The 15,408-nt window shown below is 45.0% G+C and overlaps 1 protein-coding gene across 13 annotated transcripts in view; it reads right to left on the bottom strand.

The window, feature by feature from the left end:
• Nucleotides 1–15,408, bottom strand: part of nrxn1a (neurexin 1a) — a 124,381-nt gene that overhangs the window by 69,277 nt on the left and 39,696 nt on the right. For 8 of the 13 annotated variants that reach the window (XM_035533189.1, XM_035533180.1, XM_035533182.1 and 5 more), the window contains 3 exons: nucleotides 4,061–4,362; nucleotides 2,970–2,993; nucleotides 1,590–1,751 (listed from right to left, as the gene is read on the bottom strand). In XM_035533189.1, the coding sequence (XP_035389082.1) occupies nucleotides 1,590–1,751; nucleotides 2,970–2,993; nucleotides 4,061–4,362 (488 nt within the window). The remainder of the gene's footprint in view (nucleotides 1–1,589; nucleotides 1,752–2,969; nucleotides 2,994–4,060; nucleotides 4,363–15,408) is intronic. The other 5 variants (XM_035533185.1, XM_035533191.1, XM_035533188.1 and 2 more) reach the window with 1 other exon arrangement.

Below are 15,408 nucleotides of genomic sequence, written 5' to 3'. Positions count from 1 at the left end.
TTTATTAAAAATGATTGAAAAACCTCAACTAATGTGCCTATTCTTTTTATTTTTATTATTATTTATGGACAGCATTTCAAACTTTCATTAACAGAAACATGTTCAATGGCACATGCAATAAAAAGAATATGTGTATCACCAATTAACTGGTCTGTGAGATAACAGAATTCTGGTGGGTCACAGCACTTCAGGTTTAACCATGGGCAGAGCTTCACAAGTTTAGATGATCCTCCCTTAGTTAGACACTGCACAATCATCACAGAGCAACTGTATCTTGAACACTGAGGGCCAATCAGACCACAAGTTCTGAAGAAAACATGCTTGACATATTACTAATGATAACAAGGACAGCCTTTGTCTATGTACAGAAAATGAAAGTGGCTCTGATCCCATTTTGGTAGGAATAGAACACGTCTGTTGGTGTTACTATTCAGTTTGTGGAAAACACAGCTTGGAGGGAGTTCACAGCACTACGTCAAACCCCCTCGGATTCAGAATGAACAACATTTAAGCACTCAGTAGAATGTCTAACCAGGCCGCTGTAGTGTTGTACTTCACAGGCTGCCATACCAGACTGCTGCCCCTCAGAGACACACAAGTAACATGGAATCCCCGAGACACAGAGATGTGTTTTCAACCAGAGACACACAGATGGGCGTTTTCAACCAGTGACACAGAGATTGATGTTTTCAACCATACCCATGCCCCCAACCCCATCACACAGTTATCCAGCTCTGCTATTTACACTGATTGAAGGCTTATTTACCCTATTAATCAGACCTTTTATTTTCTCCCAGACTGAAAGGTAGTTGTCCTACGTGTCCTGCTCTTTTGTTGGTCATTGCTGGCCTGTTGGTGATCTGTGACCTGTTTTCAAACGACCAGACTGCACATGTGAATTGACCTCATGGGTAGTATTAATGGGTGACTGCATTTCAGCTGTACGGTGTGTGCTGGATTCTGCTCGTGGGCCACTACCGCCACTATGGGAAGAGCAGCACAGATAGAGAAAGATCTCCCATTTTATAAGGGATGTGCTCAGAGTTTTACAGGCCGGAGAAAGTGGCTAAACGATAATGTGTGCAGGGACACCTCCTATGGGACAGAGCTCAGAAAACACAACATAGTGCTGATATCAGCTGGTGTATAAAAAGAAGGAACCATACGAAGGATCCAACTCAGCAACACACATGCGCGTATGTGTGTGTAGGCATCAGTTAAGGAACAACGCCTGCTTTGCCAGATACCTTATTGCTCCAAGGTTTTCAGTGGGTCTTACAGACCAAAAATAGGTGGGGTTCTATTTTGGGTAACATTTCATTTCTGCAGTGCAACTGCAAGGCTGACATTTCTCTATAATATTGAAATATACAACATCAATATAAACTAAGTCAAGCTATGGTATTTTAGGTCACCGGGGCACATTCTCTAGGCCTGGCATTAATAAATACATCCAACAGTTCAAGTTTTTTGTAGTTCTCTCTAATGAGACCTATGTGGTATTCAGAATTTTGTTCTCATAACATTGCATAATACTGTCCCGTATAAGGTCACAAGGTCACATGTGTATGGAAGGCAGCTGTGTTTACCTCCTTCAGGCAGCCCATAAAGTTGTTGCTAACGGGGGATCCAGGCAGATCTGCAGTACTGGGACTGCCCCCAACATAGAAAAAGTCATCAGAGCCTAGCATGGTGTAGTCCTCTTGTGTATATCCAGTGGTGGTGAGAATTCCATCCACGGATATTGTAACCTAGACAACAAAGCACAGGGAAAGGACACGCTATACTCACACATAACTTGAATGCTGATATTGGGCTTTGGTCCCCCTCGTAAGGATTTGGATAGTCGGTTGTTTTTTTTTTTTGCTTTTCGTATTTGGTTTTAAATGCTCAGGTTTCTTGCTACTGATTTTGTATGAACCCATTTTCATGTCTGTTTCAGGGTATAGGTTTTTACTATGCTCATTTGTCTTTGGATATTTCCATTCTGGTGTTAGGTTCTAGTCTGCCAGACCCGCAGTATGGGTTAGTTAGTTGAGAGAGTGAGTAGCACAGAGGCCCTCACTCGGTGTTAGTATTGCCAGTACTGGAACACAAAGGTAAGTCAGCAGACACAAAAATGGTGTTAGTAGGATGTGTGTACTAAGAGTTAGTGTTGCTTCGGTACAGTGCATGTGACCACTTTTCATGTCCTCACGTCTCCATATGATGTAAAACAAAGACTACGGCATGCCACTGGGTTAGAGGTGGAAGCACAGGCAATTAGAGGCCCTCACATGTGGCACAGATCTGGGAGAATGGAAGCATGCTTCATGAGCTCTCCCTCCCCACATGCAAACAAAGGAGGAGAAAAGAATCATTATTCTCTGTTACTAAATTGGACAGGAATGAAAGGAGAGCGAGGGAGCGAGAGGGGCCACAAACAGGGAGCGCAGCTAACGAGACCCACCACCACAGCAGCGCGCGCGCGTGTGCATGCAAGAGCTTGTCCGCTTAGAATGAGGGACGGAATAAAAAGCGGGAGTGGGCCCACCCGTTAGTGTGGAATGGGCCACCGTAGCAGCGTGACGGCAGTGGAGGGGCGGCCCTTACCCCCTCGCATGCACAGCGAAGGCCACGGCGCCGGCTGGACCGGCGGGACGGGCACGGGGCCAGCCGGCCCAGACCGGGGACGGAGCGACAGTTTGATGAGAACCAAAAGAATGGGTGTGGGAGTGGAGGGGAAGCGGCGCAACTATAAAACGTGGACGGGACATAAACAGATGAGAAAATCAAAAGGATGAGAAGATAAAGAAATAGGGACTTGGGCAGGGAGGGGGTAGTAAGCGTAAAAGAGTACCAACCGCAGTTTCCCCCTTTTTTAGTTTAGTACTGATGTCTACGGTTCAAAAAAAGGAAAATAGACACACGGCAAACCCAAACTAAGAAACAATTAGAATGATATCTACCGAACAATGTAGTTTGTTTACCATAGCGTGTCCAATGCCTGAGTGCTTTGTGGAAAAGGGGGGAGAAAGGAAATTAAAACTGTGAACAGAACACCGTTCCTCAGTCAAAAAAGATGGTCTGTTGGCCAAGGTTAGTACATCAGCGCTGCACGTTAGTAAGAGGTAATCGGTTAGTAAATGACACATTCCATGGATGAGAGGTTAGTTTTTTTCCCCCCAAAAGCAGGTTAGTAACATTTAAAAAGGGCAAAAGAAGAGAAGGAGAAGAGAAGCAGACTAGAGATTTGCACCAAAGTTCTCCCAAGGCCAGTCCCTGTGGAAATTTAGTCTACTCTAATCCCAACACTGTTTCAGTCCCTGTGGAATTCAGACAGTTTACTCTAATCCCAACACTGTTTCAGTCCCTGTGGAATTCAGACAGTTTATTCTAATCCCAACACTGTTTCAGTCTCTGCTGTGGCTGGTTGGCTAAGATTACTACTGAGTGACAGAAAAGTTGGTTTTTATGTTCATGACTATCTTGCTTCTTGCTTCATATCTCTAATAGATCTTGACCAAGACTTTAGAATCCAAAAAGAGCTTTGACAACTTTAGGTCCAGATATCCTGTCTTGATATTTTGATATAATGGTGAAGAATGATGCTGTTGTAGAAAGAACAGATATCCAATGGAATATCGTGTGGATATATATCATCCTATCCTATCAGTGTGACCAAAACAATGCTATTACTCCAGTAGTTTTTGTCTCATGTTAGAAACACATCTACATCCATATCTGAAAATGCTAAAAGATACATAATATGCATGTTCTTAATTTTAGTTATGTTTGCTCCAGTAATATTATTCTGTTATTCAAGTTTTATTCCTGAATTTGCATCAATAAATTGATTAAGAACTCAAAAACTCAAAATCTTAACCTACTTCTGTAAATGCCCATTAAAAAGATTTATTGTCATAGTGCAACTTAATGCAATGGATAAATAATTGTGGCAATAACTTGATCAAAGCATCTACTGTTAAAATTATGGTGAGAGGTAGCTTGAAGCTCGGAGCTTTTTAATGAATGCTATGCGGTTATCCGATCTTGACCACCGCCTTTTGTGCGCGGTTACCTGACGGAGGTTCCTGGTAACCTTCACATCATGCCAGGCATTGTCATTAAATTTCCCATTGACAGGCTCGACGAGGGCCTCGAAGGCCCCCGAGCCCAGGTTGATGACGAGTGAGACAGCGCCGCTCTTCAACGCCAGGTTGACGTAGTCGGCGGATTTGCCTGTGTGGAGCATGAGGCCGTTGCGCTGCAGGGTCTTGAAGGAGAGCGTGATCTCGTCGCTGCTGCTCTGGATGGGGTTGGGGGACAGGTCGTAGCAGAAGTACTCCGAGCCCTTGAAGGTAGCCACGTATTCCTCCCTCACTGGAAAGACATGGGGGAAAGGGGGTAGGGGATTGGTGGAGAGGTGAACTGGCAGGTAAGATATGTGGTGCTTTTATTGAAAGCAAAATTCATCAGAATATAAAGACTAGAGTGCTTCATCCATAAGCATGGTAACAGAGAGGACTTACTGTCAGTCTACTGGAGCACAACCCCTTTGGTCTGAAGACTTTCTATGCCTTACATGAGTAAGGTGAATCGAATGCAGAACAACTTACCATTCATGACTTGTAATCGAGACTCAGCCATCATCAACATACACACTTCACGTGTGAGTCAAAGATCATAGTCATTCAGCTCATAAATGAAACCCAAGGTACTTGATCATGATTATAAATAATGTAGTCATGCACCTCTGTCAACTCTACCAAATCAGTCACTGAGACTCACTAACGATGTGTTCAAGCTCAAGACCTGGAAACAACCTGGTCAAGACACACTTACCCATACATACGACGTGCACACACACACACACACACACACACACACACACACACACACACACACACACACACACTCACGTGTGCACACACACACACACACACACACACAAACTCAACAGTCATCCATTCTACCAGTGTGAAGCTCCATCGCTTTTACTAGTTGCACACCAGTAAATACAATTACTGAGTTACAGCATACTTAGTATGTCCATTATATCAAAGATTTTTAATGAGACAGGCTATCTGCTTAATAGGCAATTCGTGATACACAATAGATCCAAATTACCATGAATCCTGGTATTTTCAACACAATTAGGTCAATGTACTAATTTACAACAGGATTATCTAGAATATTCTCAAGTGGGAAATGTTGAGGGGTATCAACAGTGCTGCTTGTCTGTGCTCTGCAGTCTCCAGAGAGACAGAAAGAGAGCTTTATCAGTAGAGGCGGCAAGTGCCTGGGGCTTAAGGGTGGGGCTGTGTCTGCTTCTCCTCCTCCTCTCCTCCGTGGAGCTGACTCAGCTTGAATGTGACACTGCACAGGAAGCTGCCCACAGAATTACACCAACAGACAGGCACACGTGTGTTTGTGTGAGAGTATGAATGCTTGCTCTCTCTCTCTCTCTCTCTCTCTCTCTCACACACACACACACACACACACACACACACACACACAATAATTCTGTTTGTGAGAGCTACAGCATAGTGTTAAACAGCCCACTCTAATGCCAAGTGTGGCAGAGCCATCTTGAGTGCTTTATCTGTGTTCCATCTGGATGTTCTCCAATGTGATTTCTTCACTATCCTATCTCTCATCTCTCCACTTTGTGCTTAAATCAGATTCCTCTCCACTCCACACACACTCACAGGAAATCCAATCTCCAGCTCATGTGACATTCATGGCAGCAAGCCCATTATTCAGGGAACAGGCTCCTCATCAAATGGCTCCATTTCGGGTGTGACATTTTGACAAGAAAAATGGAGCACAAATAACCAAGTGCGTGTGTCTAAACTCTCCATACCCTCTCTGTCTCTGTACTAGGACTGTGTACACTCTTATGGGTTCATGCTGCCGACTAGTCCCTTCACTTTAACAGCGCTTCCTGACCAATAGCACGACATTAAACCTGCAGACTGAACAGGAATGCAAGGTTTCCTTATTGTGCAATTAGCCATTAATCACATTCCATTAAGCCATGGAAACACTATGGTTGGCTGTTTCCAGCATTGCCCCTGCTCTCTTTACCACTTAGATGCTACAGGTGACAGTTTTAGCCCCAGGATATGGGTCAAGAAGAAGATACAGCAGTGTGGAGTCCCTACCTACAGGGAGACAAGCTGTTGTACTTCTTTTGGGCAACAGCGCATTTCAAATTTTTCAGCATACATCCAGCTGTTGGCTTGATGTGAAATAAATATTCAGTACCCCTGGTAAGGATGAGTGAGAAGGCTGAGTGAATTATGCTAAAAATAACCTCACTAGAGATGTCATTATTAATTGGTCAGATTGTGGTGCATCCTACAAATGCAACATAACAAAAACAGTCCGATTAGCATTGCTTTAGCCGAAGCTTGACTATTCATTGATTTAGTCTTCTTTATTTATTCAAGTACCATTATCTACATATATTTTAAGTATAAAACCACACCTCTGTTTCAGGTAATAGACTACATCCCACACCCACAAAACAGTGAGTTGAATGGGAGAGAGAATAAAATTTGAATGAAAATGGATAATTGGTTTGGTTTCTTGATATCAAAATGACAAATGATCAACTGATTATTGTAACTGAATATTTTTAACAGTAATGCATATACCAATATACCAATCACATTCTATTTTAAAAAGAAACAGCGATAATCCTACCAGAGTGAACGTACCCACCAATGTTACCCTACCAGAGTGTACCTATCCACCAATGATAACCCTACCACAGTGTACCTCTCCACCAATGAAACCCTACCAGTGTGCCTATCTACCAATGATACCCTACCAGCATGTGCCTAGCCTCCAATGATACGTTACCAGAGTGTACCTATTCACCAATGATACCCTACCCTATTTATAAGTATAAAACCACACCTCTGTTTCAGATAATCCCACAAAAACAGTGAGTTGAATTGGAGAGAGAATAAAATTTGAATGAAAATGGATAATTGGTTTGGTTTCTTGATATCAAAATGATAAATCATCAACTGATTATTGTAATTGAATATTTTTTAACAGTAATGCAAACAATAAATGCTTGGCAATGGTAAGCCATTCAAACCATATACCAATCACATTTTATTTTAAAAAGAAACAGCGATAATCCTACCAAAGTGAACCTACCCACCAATGTTACCCTACCAGAGTGTACCTATCCACCAATGATAACTCTACCACAGTGTACCTCTCCACCAATGATAACCCTACCAGCCTGCATCCAACCATTGGTGCTGTTCTTGGAAGCAGTGCAGCAGTTTCTGAGCAAGCATGGCCACACGTTCACAATAATTCAGATCAAGTAACAATAAAAGGTGACTGAAGTGTGAAGTATGTTCCTATACATTTGTTCTGAGGTATGCAAAATGGTAGTCTGGGACAAAAAATCTATGTTTAATTATGCTCTTTTCATGTCATAACAGGTACAATGAGAGCATTTCCTTTCTTGTTCTTATTCTTTTCTGACAAAACAGTCATGAAAGAAAGCATTAATTAGAATATTTGAGCAACTTTTGCAAATTTCAGATTTTTTAAGTAGCAGTACTTCCACTCAAGAGTACTTTTACATTAGTTACTTTTTATTCAAGAGGTATTTCTAATTTACTTAGGGTGCATTTTGTCAGAAGCAGTTCTGCTTGAGTAGGACTATGCAGCGCAAGCATGTTAAATCATCTTAACGTCATAGCAGTACTCCCTTTAATGGTCTGCACGCTTCAGTAAGGTAAGTCCTTTGCTCCTTGTCACATACTAAAATTCAGTTTTAAAGTGGTTGGCGCTTGCAGTCTCGGAACATTTTGTTCTGAATCCTTTGCAGGCTCTTTTGCAGGTTCCTACCTCTACATACCATCGAGGTCTGGAGGATGAGCTTCCTGCCACTGGGCTGGCGGAGCGGTGGAGTGGATTTGGAGTGGAGAGAGATAAACGGCTGATGGCTGCAAGCTAGCCCACAGAGGGAAACTGCACTCCCCTTTGGCTAAACCACAGGACAAAAATCACTTACTGGCTCATTCAAGTAGCAGCTCTGCCCCTCCTATGTCACTAGTGCTGGAGAAAGAAGGAGCCCTGCTGTTGTCCAGTTCTGGTGTATCATGGCAAACGGGACCACTGTGGCTTACTACAGAGGAGCTCATTCACCACACGAGCAAATGGTTGAGTAAATAAATAAGTGGATCGACAGAGAAATAAACAGAGAAAGGGGTGCGCACACTGAGTAAATCTCCATCCCAGAGATAGCGCTGGCAGAGATATGGTGCACTTTATAGAAGAGGATTTTTCTCTCAAACTCTCTCTGTTTTCTCTTTCTCTATATCTCCATGTGTCTCTTTTAGAGAAAAAAAAGGATTTTTTTTTCCCCAGTTGTCAGTCACTTCATCATTTCACATATGGATAAATAAAAGACATGTTCTGACCTACATGAAAGGTGCTCTTCGAAAAGGTCTTTCTTCAGATCTGAGTCTTTGATACAGGTGCCTCCACTAGGCTGTTTCTTACCTTACTGTGCATGGTCTGATTTTGAAATGCTAGCCTTGTGATCTTGTCACTTAGCCCTAGTTTCTAGATGACAAGACTGCTGTATTCGCTATGGCAAGTATAGACAACAAGTATCTAATGTATGAAGTGCACATGGAGAGAAATAAGTAAGCAGTTGTTATATGCATTTGTGCTTACATCTTTCTCTCTTCACCATAACACATCCACCCTCTTTGCCATTTATCACCATCCCTCTGCATCTCTCCTACCTTCACACCTCCATCCCCAACACCTTCAGTCTGTGTAGTTCCCTGAACAATTTGCACTCGTATGTGCGCACCCAAGTCTGTGCGTATGTGTGCACGCGCGCGTGTACGTGTCTGTGTGCCTGGGTGCATGTCAATCGTGCGCAGAGAGTCACCTCGCCTCCTCGGATTTAAATTTAATCCGACGCTGACGGAGGCCCGGCGCGCGCGTATAGAGGGAAGGATGGTGGGGTGGTTGCATGGCCCAGAGGGCGGCGTGGCACCCGGCACGCGAACCCCTGCCAGTCCTGCCGGCCTGGATGCCATTGGAGAGAAGAGTGCCTCGGCTAATGAGGGCTGCCCGGGAGCTGCAGCAGAGTCCCAGTCTAACGACAGCAAGAAAAACAACGCGAGTGACAACAGCAGCAGATAATAACACCGCAATTACCCAAAGCTAAATATATACCACAGGCTATGGCCCACTGACAGCAACAACAATACTATTAAACACAGTGTGGACTGCTGCATTGGTTATGCTGACACCGAGATTCTACAGCTGCTAACGAGGCCCTCGTGTAGTTAAAGTAAGACTTGATATGTACCACACTGCTCTAAAGACAGAAGAAAATATGGATAGAATTCCAACCAGGCTGACTGCATTAACATTTTTCAGTTATTTGTACTGAGCCTTTTATTGCACAGGGGAAGTGTATTGTACCTTCCTACTGCATCAGTCTGCATGAGACAGATTATTAATGTTAGTGTCAACTGTTAGCATAGATGAGACCCTTGGAGACATTCTAAAAAAAAGAACATTTTTTTTAAGAATCTGGTTTCACGCATGACTGGCCACTAATTCGTATTGTTTGATATTGATTTATCAGGTGACTGATTATCTCTCACCTTATAAATCAATATCTGAACAGCAAAGATTGCAAAAAAGATCAAAGCACAGTCTGGCACATTAACTGCAAGAACATTACTGGCGCATTATGAAAAAATCCAGTTAATATCACAGTGCATGGCAGGTGTTTTTCATTTTGCTGAATGCTTCTGTCCTCATTACTCAGGTGGGAAACTGACAAACAGAAGCGAGAGGAAGGCTAACACATCTCTAATGTCTCTACCAAGACGCAGGAGGTGTTTCTACGGTGCTGTGACGAGCAGGGTTAGCACAGGTCCCACGGATGGGCAAACACAGGCAGCTACTCAGGCACATAGTCATTATAGTTTTCTCCAAGGCTTGTTTATTAACTGCATAGACTAAATGAAGCCTGGTGTCACAGCAGCTAAATTTTTGTCCATACGGCAAATGAGTAGAAATAAAGCACAGCAGTGGCACTGTAGTGTAGTGAAGGGGAAAGAAAAAGCCATACAGTAAACAGCATCTTCTCACCTCTCATAGAGAGATGCAACAAGCACTTTATGATGACAGATGAACATGCATATAAACAGGTTTGTATTAAACACACAGAAAATAATGTTAATGGCCCAAGTTCTGCCTTTATATCTGATCCATGGAATGAGTAACGTTTCTCACCTGCTCAGTGTGTTTCTGCTTTACATAAAGCGGAGAGCTTATACAGCTGACAAAGAAAAGAGAAAAATATCACATATACTAAACATGTGCAATCTGAGCTGGAAAGATAAGGCGCTGTCTGTCCGTGTTATGGGCTTGCATACAGACGTGTGCACGCAAAAGATATCAATGTTGATTTGAAACTTAATTAGGAGAATGTTTTATTTTATCTCTGGTAGAATCTTTGATGCAGCCACACTTGTGGTCTGCACAGTTCTGCCAGTGTATGCAGCTCTGGGACTATTTTAAGAAACCACAGCGTTGAAGCAAAGCAAAGCGAAGCCTCCGGTAAACATATTCATATCCGCTCTTGTGACGCTGGAATATCGGTTTAAGGCTGGATCCAGAAGGCCCTCGCTTGTGGCCCCACACCCGTTAGGGCAGGCGGGGCCAACGTGGCAAGCCATGGCTAGTCCCAGCTGAATGTAGGGCCCCCTGTCACACACCTCCACACTCCCTCAGTACAGGCTTTCTCATGCGAATAAGAATAAGACAAACCAGCATGTCGTCACACACAGGGAAACGCACACATAATCCGAAATGGGCACACACACACACACACACACACACACACACACACATTCAGGAACAAACAGTACCTGCTCTACTGCAGGCATCTCTGCCTCGGTCTCCTTTCTAGCTCAACTTTTCAACCCATGTTAAAATGTATAGGCTCAGTGTTTAAGTGTCTTTGCCTTTCCCATACTGGCACAGCAATCAGTACATAAATATTCCGGTGGAGCTGCATAAAAGTTTTCTGGCCTCATCTCAGGATCTGGAAGATTTAGCGCACTCTGGCTCTAGCACTGGACCCGGCCCTGGGGGGAAATACCTTTTTGCGTTCCTTTTTTTGGTACCATTATTTATCTCAAATCATGTGGACCTTTTGTGCAGTCCTGCTTCATGCACCAGGCTGTCAGAACTAGCTACCTTTCCAGAGCATCAAACCAGCATCTCACCCAGGCCCTACCATATGGCCCGATGTTCTGCCAACTCTTACTCTCCCTGCTCCTAGAATTCACTAGAACTCACAGCACCTCCTGTGTGTGTGTGTGTGTGTGTGTGAGAGAGAGAGAGAGACAGAGAGAGAGAGAGAGAGAGAGAGATGGCGAAAGAGATGGAGAAAGAGAAAGAGAGCTGAATTGAAACAAACTGAGAGCGAGTTAGGCACAGAAGCGAAGGGAAGCGGGAGGGCAGACAGGCCGCACAGAAGAAGAGAGAGCGATAGATGGGAAAAGCTTCCGACAGGCGGTGAAAGAAATAGAGAAGCTTTGTAAAGCAAGAGCTCTGTGCTGGCTGAGTGTAATTTGATGTAATGGCTGAGCCATGAATGTGGATACATGGCTCAGTATTGATACCAAGTAACAAAGGAGACGAGAGCTCAGCTTTGCTGGTCTCGCGGCAACAACGCGCTTCTCAAGCACTCGCTGCGCCACGAGTCGGCCTGCGCTCGCTCGTATCTAAACCGATCGAGTCACACAGACTCTGTATCCACACAAGCATCACAGGGAGCCGGTGGACTCTGGGCTCACGGCGAGCTTCGGCTAGACTCAGGCAGTGTGGTTTGTAAATGTGTGGAGGACAGCGTCGAGCTTGTCGTCCGCGCTTTATACTCCAGCAAGCCAGACTTGAAACAACAGGTATGACATCAAACTGCATGTCACTTGGGCCTAATGATATCACAGCCATCCGTGGCCGGAAGTCCGCAGGAGCAAACCTGGCTCTGCACCCAGGGTGAGAAGGATAGCACCTGTTCGCCACACCCTGCACGGCCGGTAGCTGTCGTATGATAGTGGAGAGCAAGCTAGCTAGTCGGTGGGTGGAATCTGGCTTGTTGACAAAAATTGGGGGGAAAATGGGATAAAAATGCATGTCAGCTTTTCTTTGTGGGAGACTTGGTGGTGTTCAGGGTGAACCCCCAGGAATCACTGCCAGTGTTATAACTCATAGTCTGATTATGAGTACCAACCAGTAATTTATGGACTGTGGGGTATATGCTCTTTACCATAAGAGTTAATGCACCAATTATGGAGTCTATTAAACGCTTGTGATTTTACTGTTATCATAAAGCTCACAGACGTAGCAGAGGCCCCACACAAAGGCACAGAGCAGAAGATGGCATGGCCACATCCGTGTGCCGCCGTCTGAAATCTGGACCACCACCTCCAGCTACTTGCAACTACTCCAGCAAGTAGCAGTCTGCCAGATGCTGGGGGAAAGGTGTCCTCTCTGCAATGCTATTTTTAGTACCTTTAAATATGATAATATAATTCAGCTCTCTCCTCTGTCTGTGTGTGTGTGTGTGTGTGTGTGTGTGTGTGTGTGTGTGTGTGCGTGTGCGTGCGCGAGTGCCTCTTTGTCTGCATGTCTCTTTCAGCCAGCCGGCCCCTGAACGGCTATCCTGACTCTCTCTCTGTGTCTAGAGGCTGCTAACGGAACAGCATCCATACTACCCCCATGGTCATCCTATTCCTTTCAATGTTTTCAGTCCATGGCCCAGTAAAGCTGGGATCAGTGCACCGGCCTTGTTTTCATCAACACGCACGGCGCGAGGGGAACAGGAGAGGTGTAGTCTCACACAGCAATATCCATACAGCTACAGCCCCATCTTGTCAGCAGTCTAACAGCAGTATCTTAACACATCCTTCTTTGCTATTCCCCGCTCCCTATATCTCTCCCTCCCTCTCCCTAAATCTCTCTCTCTCTCTCTCTCTGTCTCTCTCTGTCTCATAAGGTTCTGCATCCTACCTTCCTCTCGCCTCCTCAGACCGCTGACTGACTCACTGGCTACAGCGCCACACTGGCAGCCATTTTAAAACCCAAGATGGAAGAAAAAGAAAATAGAATATGCCACGTTGCTACGCACGGTGTCAAAGTGTGTGTGTGAGAGAGAGCTTCCCACATACGCATACACACACACACACACACACACACACACACACTCTCCAACATGTGATTAACACATCAGTTCACCACACACTCCCCATCTTCGCTGAGTGCTGAGTCTCAGGTTTAATGCTCAAATAGAGAGGGATGTTGGCAAGCATTGGTGGTAATTGAGGAGCAAAACAGGAGTGGGTTGATAGAGCTGTCAGAGAGATGCAACCACTTATTTCCCGCCGGCGAGCACAGTGATCAAAGCGGCGGGTTGAAGGCGAGCGTTCGCGGAGCGCCGGCAGTACGTGCAGCAGCAGGGGCTGGACCCGCGGCACAAAGGACGTCTCTCAAAAACACACGCACAAACAAAACCGAACCAAACCAAGCAAAATCCCACGGCTCAGATCACCACACTCCACCAGGCCCTGGGTTAGCACGGTTCACCCCAGGTCACGCCGTACCGCACATCGCGCGCCATGCCGCTTCGCCTCGCCTCACACTCAAACACGAGCTGAGGAGGAGAGCAAAAAGACCCGTGCCAGTGACTGGAGTGCTCATCGCACCCAAACACACTCCACCACAAGCCCTTCATAACATAATTGGAAAAAAATCACAAGAGCAAGAAGGGAGGGACAAAAAACTGGGGCTATTCGGATGGTAATGAGAGTGTGTGGGCTGCCAAGAGGAGCAAAAGGACAATGCAGTGCAAACAATCCCATCCCCAGGTGGAGAAGGGTGTGATGCTGGCCTCAGCCTCGTCCACCCAGAATACAGCATCCTGACACACACACACTCTTTATAAACAAGCCGTGATCCATTACAACACATAAACAGGCACACACACGCATACACACACACACACACATCTGCTGAGATGAGCTGGGGGAAAAGACCTGCCACTCCTCGATAAGCCACCTGCACTCTTCTTCAATTAATCTACATAATTTTGCGTCTTTCAAATATCAAATCATCAATTTCATGCCTCGACTGTTTGCTTACTTGCCAAGCTTAAAGTCGAAGGGGTTGTGGTTTCAGTGCCTGCCTCTTTCCCTACTTGTTCACATGCTTCATCCATTGCCTGTATCTCTCCTGCGTGTCTCTATCTCAGCAAGAAAGGAGCTTGGAAGTGATTGGCACGTGCTGTATAGTGCTATAGAGTGGGCATGTCACATCGCACACGTACGCTGGTTTCTGTGGTGTCTCCTGACCAGGACAACGTGTGCTCCACTGCTCACTGTACACACGCAAGTACAGCTTATCTCACTTAATCTCCCCTCGCGTGGCTGAGCTGACAACAGCCCCGCACCATCCCCCCGTCTGAAGCGCCGTATCCTCTCTCGTACAAAACCACAGAGAAAAGTCGCGCATTTGCTGAGAGAACAGAAGTACGGGATGTCAGTGGCCGTGATTGGGTAGAGATTGGGCAGCGTTATGTGTGAGTTACAGACAGAAGTCAAAGCCCTGCATTCCCCTTGTTCAGTTCTATTCACCTTCTATGCAGAGACTGGCCTCTGATGTCTGGGGACAAGAAATAAAAGTTATTTCACACAGCATGGCTCAAAGTGTATCAAATAAGAGAAAAAAATGGAATTCACCCTTCGCGGTTCGTTGTGGGAGCGTGTCCGTCTCACAAACGTTGGTGTATTTGTAATGGAAAAGCCATTATCTCGATTCATGCCCTGAGGTGAGTCTTTACTACACACAGCGTGAGAAAGGCCATTTTAATGACATCCACCATGAGTAACATGCACCATAGAAATCTCAACAGATGTCAGTTCCTCGACAGTAGTAATCACAGGCATGTGAACCATGCTGCGTGGAGCAATGTGACACCAGACCAGCCTGTCCATCAAATACAAACGTAAGGAGAAATGCCCAACAAATCCAGTAGACTGTAACAGCCACGTGATCAAAGCGCCACGGTGTCATCAATTACACGATAAAGAGGTGTAAGGCTGCAGTGTTCCTGGGAAAGCCTGCTTCATGCTCTGGGTCCCAGTATGCCTTTGTGAAACCCAAACATAAATGTGCTTCAATGTGGCCTTTTATCACAATTCAGGTTATGCCCAACCATCAAGCAAGTGACAGTGCATCTGGATTTTCACACTGACAAAAAACAAAACAAAAAAAACCCCCAAAAAACCCCTGATGTAGCTTAATTAAGGTGCTGCACAACTGTCACATCCATAAATCAATGGCAGCAATAGC

The sequence above is a fragment of the Electrophorus electricus genome, chromosome 14, assembly GCF_013358815.1.
Source record: "Electrophorus electricus isolate fEleEle1 chromosome 14, fEleEle1.pri, whole genome shotgun sequence".
Classification (NCBI taxonomy): domain Eukaryota; kingdom Metazoa; phylum Chordata; class Actinopteri; order Gymnotiformes; family Gymnotidae; genus Electrophorus; species Electrophorus electricus.
This window is presented reverse-complemented; position numbering and strand designations above follow the sequence as displayed.